General features: G+C 37.4%; 1 protein-coding gene across 2 annotated transcripts in view; it reads left to right on the top strand.

The window, feature by feature from the left end:
• SYT1 (synaptotagmin 1) overlaps positions 1–12,003 on the top strand; it is a 270,201-nt gene that overhangs the window by 208,403 nt on the left and 49,795 nt on the right. For both annotated transcript variants that reach the window (XM_008925494.3, XM_008925495.3), the window contains exon 8: positions 9,555–9,672. In XM_008925494.3, coding sequence (XP_008923742.1) covers positions 9,555–9,672 — 118 coding nt within the window. The remainder of the gene's footprint in view (positions 1–9,554; positions 9,673–12,003) is intronic.

The raw sequence follows: 12,003 nt of genomic DNA, 5'->3' as shown, positions 1-12,003 counted from the left end.
AGTCTTGGGTTCTTTATTTTAGAATGTAGAATTTTTGCTTTTGGCTGTATGAAAATGTCCTCCGTGTGACTGGTTACAGCTAAGTGATTAAGCACTTTCTCTCTGACCAACCTGTTGCATTATTATTTACTGTTATGACAGTACTTATATCACCTGCTTACTTTATCAGCAAAAATTCTTCCCCATCTATAAAAACAGCAGTAGACCTTGAAGAGAAAAAAGGAAAAAAATGTGCATGTTCCCTTCATCAACTAAATTTACAGTGTTATCAAAGATGAATCTGGTTTTAGTTGAAAAGACCTTTTTTCCATAAAACAATGTGACTTCACATTCATTATATTTTATATCCTTTAAATCAGCATTAATACAAACTTTTATGAGTTCTTCTTTATTTTCGTCTGGGTTTGATAAAAGGCAAATGGCTGATAGATACCACCTTCATCCCATTTGGCCTTTTTCTGAGTCAGAGAGGCATAACTTTACCACTGTTTCAGTCTTCTGAAATTTCCCTTGTGGTCTAAGATTTATTAAAAATGAACATCGTTGAGCCAGAGATTTTATGATAAGTGCAGTCTTCTTTCCTAGATTTTATAGATGACTGCAGTGACCTCTTTTTACTGAAGAGATTAATGAAATTGTGTGGTACTGATTGCTATGATGACCTTTGATGAGCTGCCTTGTCCTCCTAAAGAATGTGCTAAGAAAGTTTGTCGAAGTGAAATAGTCAGAAGAAGTGGAGTAATTAAAGAGGGGTTTGCCACTATGTATTTACCCAAAAACTTGAATATATTTCAGTAGTTTCAGAAAAATGTGAATGCTTAGTTTAAGAAGTGGATATGAGCCTGGTGAGTCAATAGATTTGAATATATAGCACTAGTTCAAAGGACCTCATTCTTGAACTGAGCACAAATATTTAATGTGCTGAACTTAAGACATATAACACAAGGCATTGTACAAGGAGGAATATATTAGTTTCTTGATCTCAACCCAAGACAAAAATGCTGAAATTATCTGAGAGAGTATTTTACATATTTCTGATTTCCCTCAAACTAGGGAGCACTAGAACAGGATTTTCTCTGAGCTTTTCTGAGGTTTTCAGCTTGCCTCTTTTCCAGCTGCATATCATTTACCCCATCTCATATTTTTAGGCAGTTTTGATGCTCTGGAAAAATCTCCAGTACAAAAATTAGTAGAATAGGACAACATGAGCAATGAAAATCAATGATACATAAAAGGACTTTAAATCCTGCCTGTGCTTGTAGCACAGAAGCAATGAATGGAAAAAAAAAAAAAAAAGATGACATTGACTTGAGTGAAATTATACATGAAGGAAAATCTTCTTCACCTTGATAAATTACAGGCAGAGAACTGTCTTATTATAAGTTTTCACCTATCAGCTGTTAACTTAGACCAGCTGTTTTAGTGTGTTGTTTTCCCATTAGCAAACACAGTTCCTTCTTGCTGTGCAGTCCCCTGGTTTGCAGCCCTTTCGGGTCAATGCTGTGGCTGCTGTACAGTGAAGATCCTTGTTTGTCTGTGTGGCTGAGTTGTTTTTGTGTGAAAATAAAGGCACAGGCTTTTTTTGGCACAAAATTGTGTTGCATGCTACCCTGGAAGCTGGAGAGCATGATAAGAAGGTTCCTGTAAATGTAAAGGAATGCAATGCCTTAAAGAGGATAGATACTCAGATTCTTGCCTTGTTCAGGGAAACCCTTGAGCACATGGCAGGTCATCACATGGTCTGTTTGGCCTGCCTCTAACTAGGTTGAAAGTTTCCAGTTTTAAAACAATGACTTTACATACTGCCTCTTGGCTGGTGTGCAATTTTAGGAGATTTTGCAGGAGGCTGATGTATTTTGTGGATTTGCGATTGAGGTCATGGAAGGAAGCTGAAGGTACTACTAGGGGTTATTATGGAAGAACTTGAAAGCTGAACTGGAGTTACAGCAAGCAGGAGATGAGAAAAAACAGGACATAAATCAACAGGAGCTGAGTGAACCAAGCTGTAGGAACACTGCAAAAAAGAACCATTTATTTATAATACAGCTGGAATTAGTATGAGGTGCAAGGTCTTTATGTCTTAGTAGTTTGTTACAGTTTCAGGAAAGGGAAGAAGATGGCTGGCTGTGAAGATAATCCATAAATTCCACTGAATTCTTTGTAGTTCTTGCAGAACAAATAGAAATATATTGTATGGCTTCAGTAATGGAGGCACTGGTCTTTCCTTGGGGCTGTTGAATTTCAGCAGTATTTACCAGCAGCCATAGGTGATTACTTGTTCCATCATACCGATCATTCCCGCCTACTTGTTTAAATCTGTTTGTTCTGTATTTCATTAGTCAATAATTTATGGTCATCGTAGCAAGGACTCTGTTCATGCCAGTTTTTTAGCACAGTATCACATCCAGCCCTACATCTTAAAAGTAAGAAATTGCTAATTGATTTGATTCTTAATTACAGTTCTCTGCTGTGTACTGATCCTGTATGCTGTAATTCCAATCCATAATCTAAAGCTCTGAGTTCAATCACTTCTGGAAACTAAAACACTCTTGATAGTAGATACTACATTAACTGAGCATTAAGATGCTCATACTTACTACCGGAGGTGTTTTCAAGTCAAACAAGGGTACTGTATTGTGGCTTCCTATACCCTATCGCAGGAGGACAGCAACTTTCTGTAGAGTGACAGCAGTGTATATATAATATTCTAATAATTATGGAAAAACGTCATGATTTGACTTCTCACAATGTCTGATAAGCCAAAAAAAAAATCTTTCAGATGTATTACATTTCCTTTCAATGTTGTACTTAGACTACTCACTAGAAGACTAGCCTTATGACATCCTGTATTTAATAAGTTTTCCATGCTGTCAAAAGTAATAATATTAATGTGCCATTCAGTTAAATTAATTTTGTTTTGTGCACTGGCCTGTGTAGATGTGAGTGACATTTAGAAATATGATCAGACAGGAGCTCAGGAGAAGCCAAGTGGCAATATAGAGGGAGATGCAATCACTAAAGCAGAGCAGCCAGCTGCAAGCATTTGGGAGTAGGCAAAGAGTTACAGGAAACCAGACTGTGATGTTCAGCCATGTATGGTTATTTTAATTCATTCCTCCCTTTCTCATTTATTTAAGAAATTAATTTTCTTCTTGTTTACTTAAGAACTTGATATGTTTGGTAGCATGGTCTTTTGTCTGGAAATCAAAGAGTGTGTTTCTGCTAATCTTTGATTTCAACTGCCTTTGGCCACAGCATTTCTCATTTTTCAAGAAGCAGCTGATTGTAATGCTTTTAAACTGATGACCGTGAAGTGTCATTTTCTACTACTAATAACAGTGTTTTCTCTTTTCATTTCCTCTGCTTTGTAGAAAGCAGTAATTGAAGTGCTTTCTCTAAACAGGTAAAAATGTTATGAGAGGACTAAAAGGAGGAAGCTGACAAAATCTAGCTCGTTAATTTTTTTAATAACATTGGCTGGTTCAGATTATTGCCCACTTGCTTTCAAGTCCAATTTACCATTTTGTTGGAGAATATTATATAGTTATGGCAGTTTAAAGAAATGCAATCTATTACTTATATATATATATTGCAATAAAAGGACAGAGATTTATCATGAATTTCTGTGTCAAGTTGTGCTGTTTGGAGGAGGACTGGGGGAGAAGAAAAAAAAGTAGATTTTTTTGTTGTTGTTGTTCCAAAGAAAGATCTTGCTAGGTGTGTTCCCTATAAGAAAGGGTAAACAGTAGTGCTAGCATACAGTTGTATCACAAAAGAGTCAGAGAGTAGGACTGTAGTAGGGAAATCTGTCAAAAGAAATATGCAATTAAACCATTTTTTTGGGCTCTTCCTCACTCCTACTTTAAAGCATGACTGTATGTCTACAGATATCACCTCCCAATGCCTTTAAGAAATTCATTTCATTCAAAAGATTATTTATTCCCTGTCTGCCCTAGAACTTCTCCCTTTAAAACTTGCCTCATGGACTTTTGCTTCTATTTCTGTTCTCTGTTCCACTAGTGTCAGTCTCCTTTACATCTCTTCTTTAGTCTGTTTTCCCTGTTAGTCCCTTTTTTACAGGATCCAAAATGAGCTCCCTAGACCCTGCCTCAAGAACTCTCTGTTTCTTCCAAGGTCTCCTACTGTAACCTATTTCACTTTGCTGCTTAATTTACTTGTTACATGGCTTGCAACCGAACAGTTTACATTATCAGGAGCTTCCTTTTATGGCCAATTTTGTATATTTGAAGAGGGTATCATCTGTGAAGACACTACTGAAAGAAAAAGTAAAAGCAAACAGGAGAGACTTTTGATCACAGACATTCCGTACTTCTGTTTTGTAAGACAAATGGATTATTCCCAAAATAAAGACTGATCCTTGAATAAGGAACCATGCAGTAGGACACTTGATTGTTCACATTTTCATATGGTTTTAAAATATTTTCTTCAAAAGTGCAGTAGGTACAATCAGAAAGATGGTTCTACCTTCTCTCCAGAGGCTTTTAGCACCTATTTACCGCCAATATGGCTTCTGTATTCATTTTAGACAGCAAAGGATTGTCAGATTAATGGTTTAGTTGTTAAAGGCCTTAAGTTTATATTGACTGGACTTCTAGATAACATTTTGTGAGTCTGAAATAGCTACTTCTGCAATCAGCCTTTTGACTGAAAAGGTCAGGAGGTCTCTGCCTCTCCTCTTTGGTGTCAATACTTTATCCCAAAAGTAGTGCCAAGACTTTGGGGTACAGTGATACTTGGCGTGTATACGTATTCATGTGATAGTCTCCAAAAGTGCTGTAATAATGGGCTGACATGTTAGCTTCAGCTTTTTTCTCTTTCCAGTTCTTCCTTATCTTTCCCTGCTATTTCTAGCCTGCTTCTGCAAACTGAGTTTTAAGAGCCTCTTAGTCCCTTCCCACTCCTTTGCCTAATTGTGGCAGAATCATCTTCATATTGTGGGCTCATCTGTGCCCTGATTTGCCAGCATAGAAGAAAAAGATTCTTTCTTTACTGATTATACCTATTGCAAGTTTGAAATTTTCTGCTTTCTTCTTTAACCATGTATGTATCAAAAATGCAATACCTTTGAAGCTGGTACTGTTGAACAGCTGTGGTATAAATAAAATATCAGTTTTAAAGAAAAAAAAAAGGGAGCCCAACAAATCAGTATTTCCTTTTCCCAGTGTGTCCCCTATTTATTCTATGGGGTACGGGGGAGCAATACTTTCCTAATTGTAGATCCCAGCTATGTGTATGAGTTTCTAATTCTGCCCACTTGCTATCATGGCTTAATTGAAGTTGTGACCAGTCTATGTCACAATTTTATGTCACAATTACTGCATCCATGTGATTCTGTAATTAGTATTATTTTGGCCCTTTTTGAGGCTTAGTGTGTTCATACCTTACATGCCAAGAAAAGGAATTTATTGGATTTGAGATCTCCCTGTGTAGACAGAATGCGATGGCCTCAAAACTGTCTGAAGCCCGTCAGTGTGGGAACTGGGATTAGAGATTCTGTCATTACAGTTTACGTGGGCTTCCTGAATTTAACTTATAACCCACCTTTATGCTGTCCCTGTTTTCTCTACAGGGTTTTAAAGCATTTTAGTTGCTGTGAAAACTATACAGTGAACATTATCAGCTTCCATTGTAAATATTTATTAGCGTAAAATGGTATTATTTTGAGTCTTTGTCCATAAACCACATCATATTGTTTTTCTCTCAGGCTTATGCAAATATTCACAATCAAAATCAGGTACTAAAGTTGGAAATCCCCTTCACTCTGTTTGTGTCCTTCCTATACTGATTGTTTTGGAGTCATAGATCCAATTAGGAAAAGCATATGGTGCTGTGGCTTGGTTTTTTGGTATTGTTTTACCAAGAGAGCTGCAAGCATCAACTTTCTCATAATATCTTCCACAAAAATGTGGAGAATGTTTATATTAATAAGATAGATATCTCTGTTAGACATTCTGCAGTACAAACGAGAGTAATCTACATAACAGCATTTTTCTCTGTAGCTCATTAGGAGAGTATACTGTCAAGGCAAAAATGACTGCTGACAAATAGAAGAAACACTGAGCAGGTAGGAACCACTTAAGAATCATCTCTAAAAAGTCCAGGTTCTCAACAGGACTTCAAATAGCCTTTCCTAAGCTGAAGAAGTGTTAACAGCACTGTCTGTGTCATTTATGTTCTGCTCCATTGGATCCTCTTTAAATGTAATGAAGTTATGAAGTGCTTAGCTGGAGAGAATCTTTTGATTGGTGTTTAGGCATTATACATGAATAGGTTAATGTCTATGAACCTCCCAGTTGGAAGTTTCTAACATTAACTTACAGTTTCCATCAGAGATCAAAGTAATTTACTAATATAAATTATTTATATATAGGGCTGAAAGAAATTAATAATAACAATAAGGCACCTCCATGGGATAATCACCATACCAGCAGCACTCATCTGTAGCGTGTAGCCCTGCAGGGGTTTGTAATTATCTCCTGCAAACCACACCTCTAGTGATTGCTATTTGTTGCTTCATTGCAGTGCTGCCACTTGCAGTATTTCGCCTGACAAATACTTTTTAAATTAAAAAAAATAAAAAAAAATAAATGTGGCAGTCATGCAAAGAGAAAAGGTTACAAGTAAAAGAAGTATTGAGAACTTCAGTTAATACAGATTTTAATACCAACAAGAAAGGTACTAGAATTGATTCTGGAGGCACTTAATTAGGTGCCTGTGCTTTGTCTTCAGATTATTCACTGGAATGAGGCTATCATCTGCTGCCATTTCCCATGGTTTGCTGGTGATCTATGGAAAACTGGCTGTTTACATGAGGCTGGCTTTTTCTCTGCGCTTCCTGCAGCTAAAATTCCATTAGAAGATACTAAAAAGGCATTAAACTCTCTCTTAAAATTACTCTTCTGTGTAGACAATTGCAGTATTTGCAGAGAAGCATAACATGATTACAGATGGAGAAAGGCTGGTGAGAGGTGATGGTCTCCGTGGCAATAACTGTGTGTAAAGTACCTTCTCCAGCCTCTGCTGAAGCCCTCACATCAGAAAAAATAATCCTAACATCATTTTATGCTACTAAACACAATCAAACAAACAAAAACCAAAAAGAAAAATTTTAAAATATCCACTCAAAGGAACAATTAGAAGCATGGTATCGATTTAAAAGGGAATACAAGTTCCCATGCTGATACAACTAAAGCTCCACCTAGAGAATCTACCAGTAAGGACAGAACCCTTGAATATTGGGTGGTATGAGAGTACAAAGGTCTCCAAGATGGGGCGACTAAAATGACTTTCATATATACTGTGTTTCAGTCTCACTCAGAGCCCCATGAATCAACCAGGTGAATTTAAACCAAGACTACCATGTAATAAAGCAGCGACCACAGAAAACACAGGGCAGCTGGTGAGCTGTGATCATGATAACACAGATCAATAAGCAATTGATTTCTTCCATTCTGAGCAACCTGCAAGTGATAAATCAACTTCACCAAATGTCAGGTGAACAGGAGTGTGTTTTGCTGTCACCGTGCCACTGCAGGGTGAGTTCAAGCCAGGCATGAGCTATGCAGATTGCATAGCTGAAGTCTGTATTTTCATAATCTGAATCTGTGCTGGGATTTATAACAGTATATGAAGTCAGGGAGGAATACTAAATTATTTCGTAGCAGCGCAGTCCATGTTGTGAAAGACAGGTTATTCTAGATATGAGCTAAAAATGTAAATTTTATGATATTTGTATCAGTTCTTTTGAGCAAGGCAGTAATGTCATTCCAGCCCTTCTGGGCTAAATAGTGCTCCCCAGCTACCCACTTTACAACCTAAAGAGTCCTAATCTACTTACCTATTCCTTTTGCAGAAACTGTGTCATATCTTTGATCATTCCTGCTGGGTTTTTTTGTAATCTTTCCCAATTCTAATGTATCCTTTTTGAGGTGGGAAGGGCACTGTAAGTTTTCAAAATACTGGCACACATCCATTCTGACAGCGTTTTTATACAATAGACATGTTTAACATCATGAGCCATTTTGTTGTGTCCTGTCTGAGCATTTTTTAACTACACATAACTATGTTTTTTCTGTATGTTTCCTCACCCCTGGTGATCACTGAGCTGATGTCTGGCAGGGAACTATCTATTGCAATCCCTGAGTTTCGGTTCCAACTTGTAATAATCAGTTAAGAGTCTGTCACTTTTTTTAAGTAAAGTTCTTTGCACACGGACTGGCTATTCCCTAGGAAATACCCACTACATCCATTGTGAGCCATTTGCTTTCCGTAGTGTCCTCCAGCTTTTTAGGTAAGGTTCTGACTTTGCCTCTTTCCCCTTGGCTCTTTGAACCAGGTAAATTGCCATATTATTCTTGCATTTGTCGTACAGGGAAATGGTGCGTAATTCCTGCAAAAAATTACCTGGTGTCTAAACAAAAAGCTTTAATACACCCCCTGAAATTTCAACAAACAACCTTCAAATTTATTCTAAGGAAATACTGGAACCAAAGAGATGTAGTCACAGAAATGTATTTTATACTCCAATGTCAGAATAAATTGTGAAAGTAGACATGCCATAAGAACTACTGCCTTTGAAAGAGAAACATTGCTGTCTGAAATTCTTTACTGGACTGTTCAGTGTAATCTAATCCTTCTTGTCTCAAAAGCAGCCTTGTTAGCCTCGTAGAGATACAGTTGGGCTTGAAGGGAAGGAGGAAAGCATCTTGGATCATGGTAGTGATAATTTCTAAGCAGAATTCCCCTCCTCTCCTCCCTCCCCCCCCCCCCCCTTTCTCGTATCTGCAAGTTCATATCTCTTATTCTTCCTTTTGAAACAAAGTTCCTGTAATTCTGAATATACTTCAACCTTTCTCTCTTTGCCAGGACTGCTAGGAAGGTACTAAGCAATGAAAATACATAAAATAGTAAAAGGCTGGATTTGGCAGGATCCCAGAGGATAGGCTGCAAAGCAAAACCAAATCCTTCCAGCCATTCCTTATGAAAGGAGGGATGTACTGTGTCCTTTTGTTGTCTATATCTGCCTTTTTTTCTTTTATAGCAGATAGGAGACAAGTATTTTTTTATACTGAATATTTTGTGCTTTGTGGTTTTTCATATTTTTTGCTTTTTTGACAAAGTGGGATGAGAGACCCATGTTACTGTTTCATGGGAAACAGCCTAGTAGTTGTGTTAGTTGATTTCCATTGAAAAACAACCTGGGGAAAACAAAACTTGATTTAAAGAACAACAGTATTTGTGAAACCCTGATTGTCAGAGGTGAAATGCTGAGCAGTATTACTTACTTTGCAGCCAGCACCTAACTTCCTTTGTTTCCATACAAGAATAGTTGCTACAACAGACTTGAGGTTATCAAGGATTTAATCTGGACAATCTGTGGTAGACATCTCAATATTGTTCATTTGATTGTTTTCTTTAACAGTATGAGTTGGAGATGTAATCCTGTTAATTCTCTATGGGGCTTTCGAAATTGCATTTTTAAAAGGTACAAAAAATGAATAAAATATTACATCGTGTCTTGTTTGCTTTCACAGCAAGAAAAGCTGGGTGATATCTGCTTCTCCCTCCGTTATGTGCCTACTGCTGGCAAACTGACTGTTGTCATTCTGGAGGCAAAGAACCTGAAGAAGATGGATGTCGGTGGACTATCAGGTATGTGTGTGAAAATCCGCTTGTAGATTCTGCAGGCTTGTAAAGGCAGAAAATGAACTAATTTTCTATTGGAGATCTATCTATTGGTTAAGAAGGTAAGGACTCTTTTTCTCTGTCTGAAAAATGTGGTTTGTGTTTCCTTGAAAGTTAGGGCATGGTTGAGTATATCAGAACTCATTCTAGCTTAAAAAGAAAAAGAATATCAGAATACATTGCATTCCATTCCAAGACAAGGTCTGAAGAGTTAAATGATCAGATGACAGTGCAAGCTCTCTGTACTTTTCTTCTCTCCCGTTGCTTGGAGATAAATATGGACTATTCAGGCAAGAGAAAAAAGTCTGACTACAATTCCTATTGTCTGTTTAATCTCACAAAATGTGAGCATTTCCCTGCAATGTTACTGATAATACATAATGGAGGAACTCACCACAGGTCACCATGCTGACTGCTGTTTTAGGTGCTAGGAAAATTGTTTCTACATTTGAAGGGCTCTGTTGCAATTGTTTCCATGCACTGAGTTAGGAGTGCACTGTATCTGCATGCACATCAGAAATCAAAATGACAGTCTTGCATGGGGTAGTCAGTGAGGCTGAAATATCCAACACGCTCAGTACCTACAAATAGTCCTCGTATTCTTTCCGTGTGGTAAGGCTGTACACACCGTGAGCGACAGGATGTTTGCCATCTATAAGGAACAGGGTGCAGTCAGCACAGGTGGCATCAGGGCTGTGTCCCAGGGACCTGGTGGACCTCCGTGCAGGTTTCTCTTCTCTGGTACATCTGGAATTTGGACACAAATTACTGTCTAAATTGCCAATTAATTGAGACCGAATTCAATAACAAAATGCTTTATAATGTGAGGTCTTTCCCAGAAAATCTTACTTTGTGTACCCTCTGTTTAGAAGAAACAGTTTCTGCCCACTATTGAGAATGATGCTATTTCCAGTACAGTTCTAGAACTGAAAATTTTTACAGCTGCCACTAGTACACAGATGATGTAATTGCTGATTTCGATTTATCAAGTGACAAGAAAAAAAGTGGTTTGCTTTTTTTTTTCTTATAATCTTAGACCAAGGTAAGAGTTATATGCAAAATAAATGGAGAAATGGGAACTTACTAAAAGCAAGCCTGAAGGTTTTATTTGCCATTTTTGATGACCCATAACTGGAGGACCTTCACAAAGTGAGGGAAAACAAAGTGTTTTATCAGTAACCAGTTATCTTCTTGTGTTATTTGTTTCTAAATTCATCCACTGCAGAGCAACAGATGTAAAGTAAAAGACATCCAAATGCTGTTGTAGTCATTACCTCAGTAAAGTCTAGCTCTTGTCCAAAATGGACACTGGATTAGGACTCACCACTAATAGTTTCCTTAACACTCATTCTGAACAAATTGCAAATTAATGTTCTTAAGCACATTTACTTCCTAATGGTTTCCTAATGAAAGATTAGAGTCTCATAATGACGAAGTGTGGGGGGTTTTGACTGAAGTATAGCTCTGAGAACCAGAGCATCTATATTCTTTTCCAAACTTTGCAAGAAATGTGATAGATAATGGGTACTCAGCTTTCAAGAAACCAAAGAGAGGGGCTGGGGAAGCACTGATGAACTGAAGAGTTTCTACAAACTTCAGATAAAAAATATAATGCATTGTGTTGAAAATAACTATGAGGAAATGAATGGGGCTTACTCTTCTCTACGTGGTTCAACCCCATTCATTTCCTCATAGTTATTTCCAATACAATGCATTATATACATTTTACTGAATGCACAGAGAGGACATTTAAATATATTTCTAGGGAGTGACAGGTTTTTTTCTCCTTTTTAGGGCCATGCCAAACTAGAAACATTGTGTTCTCTTGGAGACAAACAAACCCAATGGGATACCTTGGTTGTAGCAGGAATTCAGAAGTCACTGACAGTGATAAATGGCAGTTAGTGCAGTATTCCTGAGGCAGTAATTATAGACAAAATGATGTTGGTTTAAAGTAGATCCAGTATATTTCATTAGGGAATTTATCTTTTGAATAAATTATGCAGAAACAACTTTGGAAATCAAGCTGAGATTCTGTTGCCATTATTCACACTGAACGTACTTTCTAAGTAGTAATGAAGGTGACAGGATTTCATCTCAATTAGCAAATGCTTTCCCACTAGTTTTGTTATTTTCTCTAGATAATAAAATGGCTTTTCATTTTGCAAAACTGAAAGTTTTGCACGGCGGTGGAGGTGGGAAAATGTTAACAATCAAATGTTATCTCAAACTGAATGTTACCTATATATTCCACAGCACTTAACTGTCACCAAGGGAAAGCCATTAGCAAGAGGTGGA

The sequence above is a fragment of the Manacus vitellinus genome, unplaced genomic scaffold (genome assembly GCF_001715985.3).
Source record: "Manacus vitellinus isolate BGI_N305 unplaced genomic scaffold, ASM171598v3 scaffold_5_pilon, whole genome shotgun sequence".
In the NCBI taxonomy this organism is placed as follows: domain Eukaryota; kingdom Metazoa; phylum Chordata; class Aves; order Passeriformes; family Pipridae; genus Manacus; species Manacus vitellinus.
Note: the sequence above shows the minus strand (reverse complement) of the source record. Positions and strands in the feature narration are given on the sequence as shown.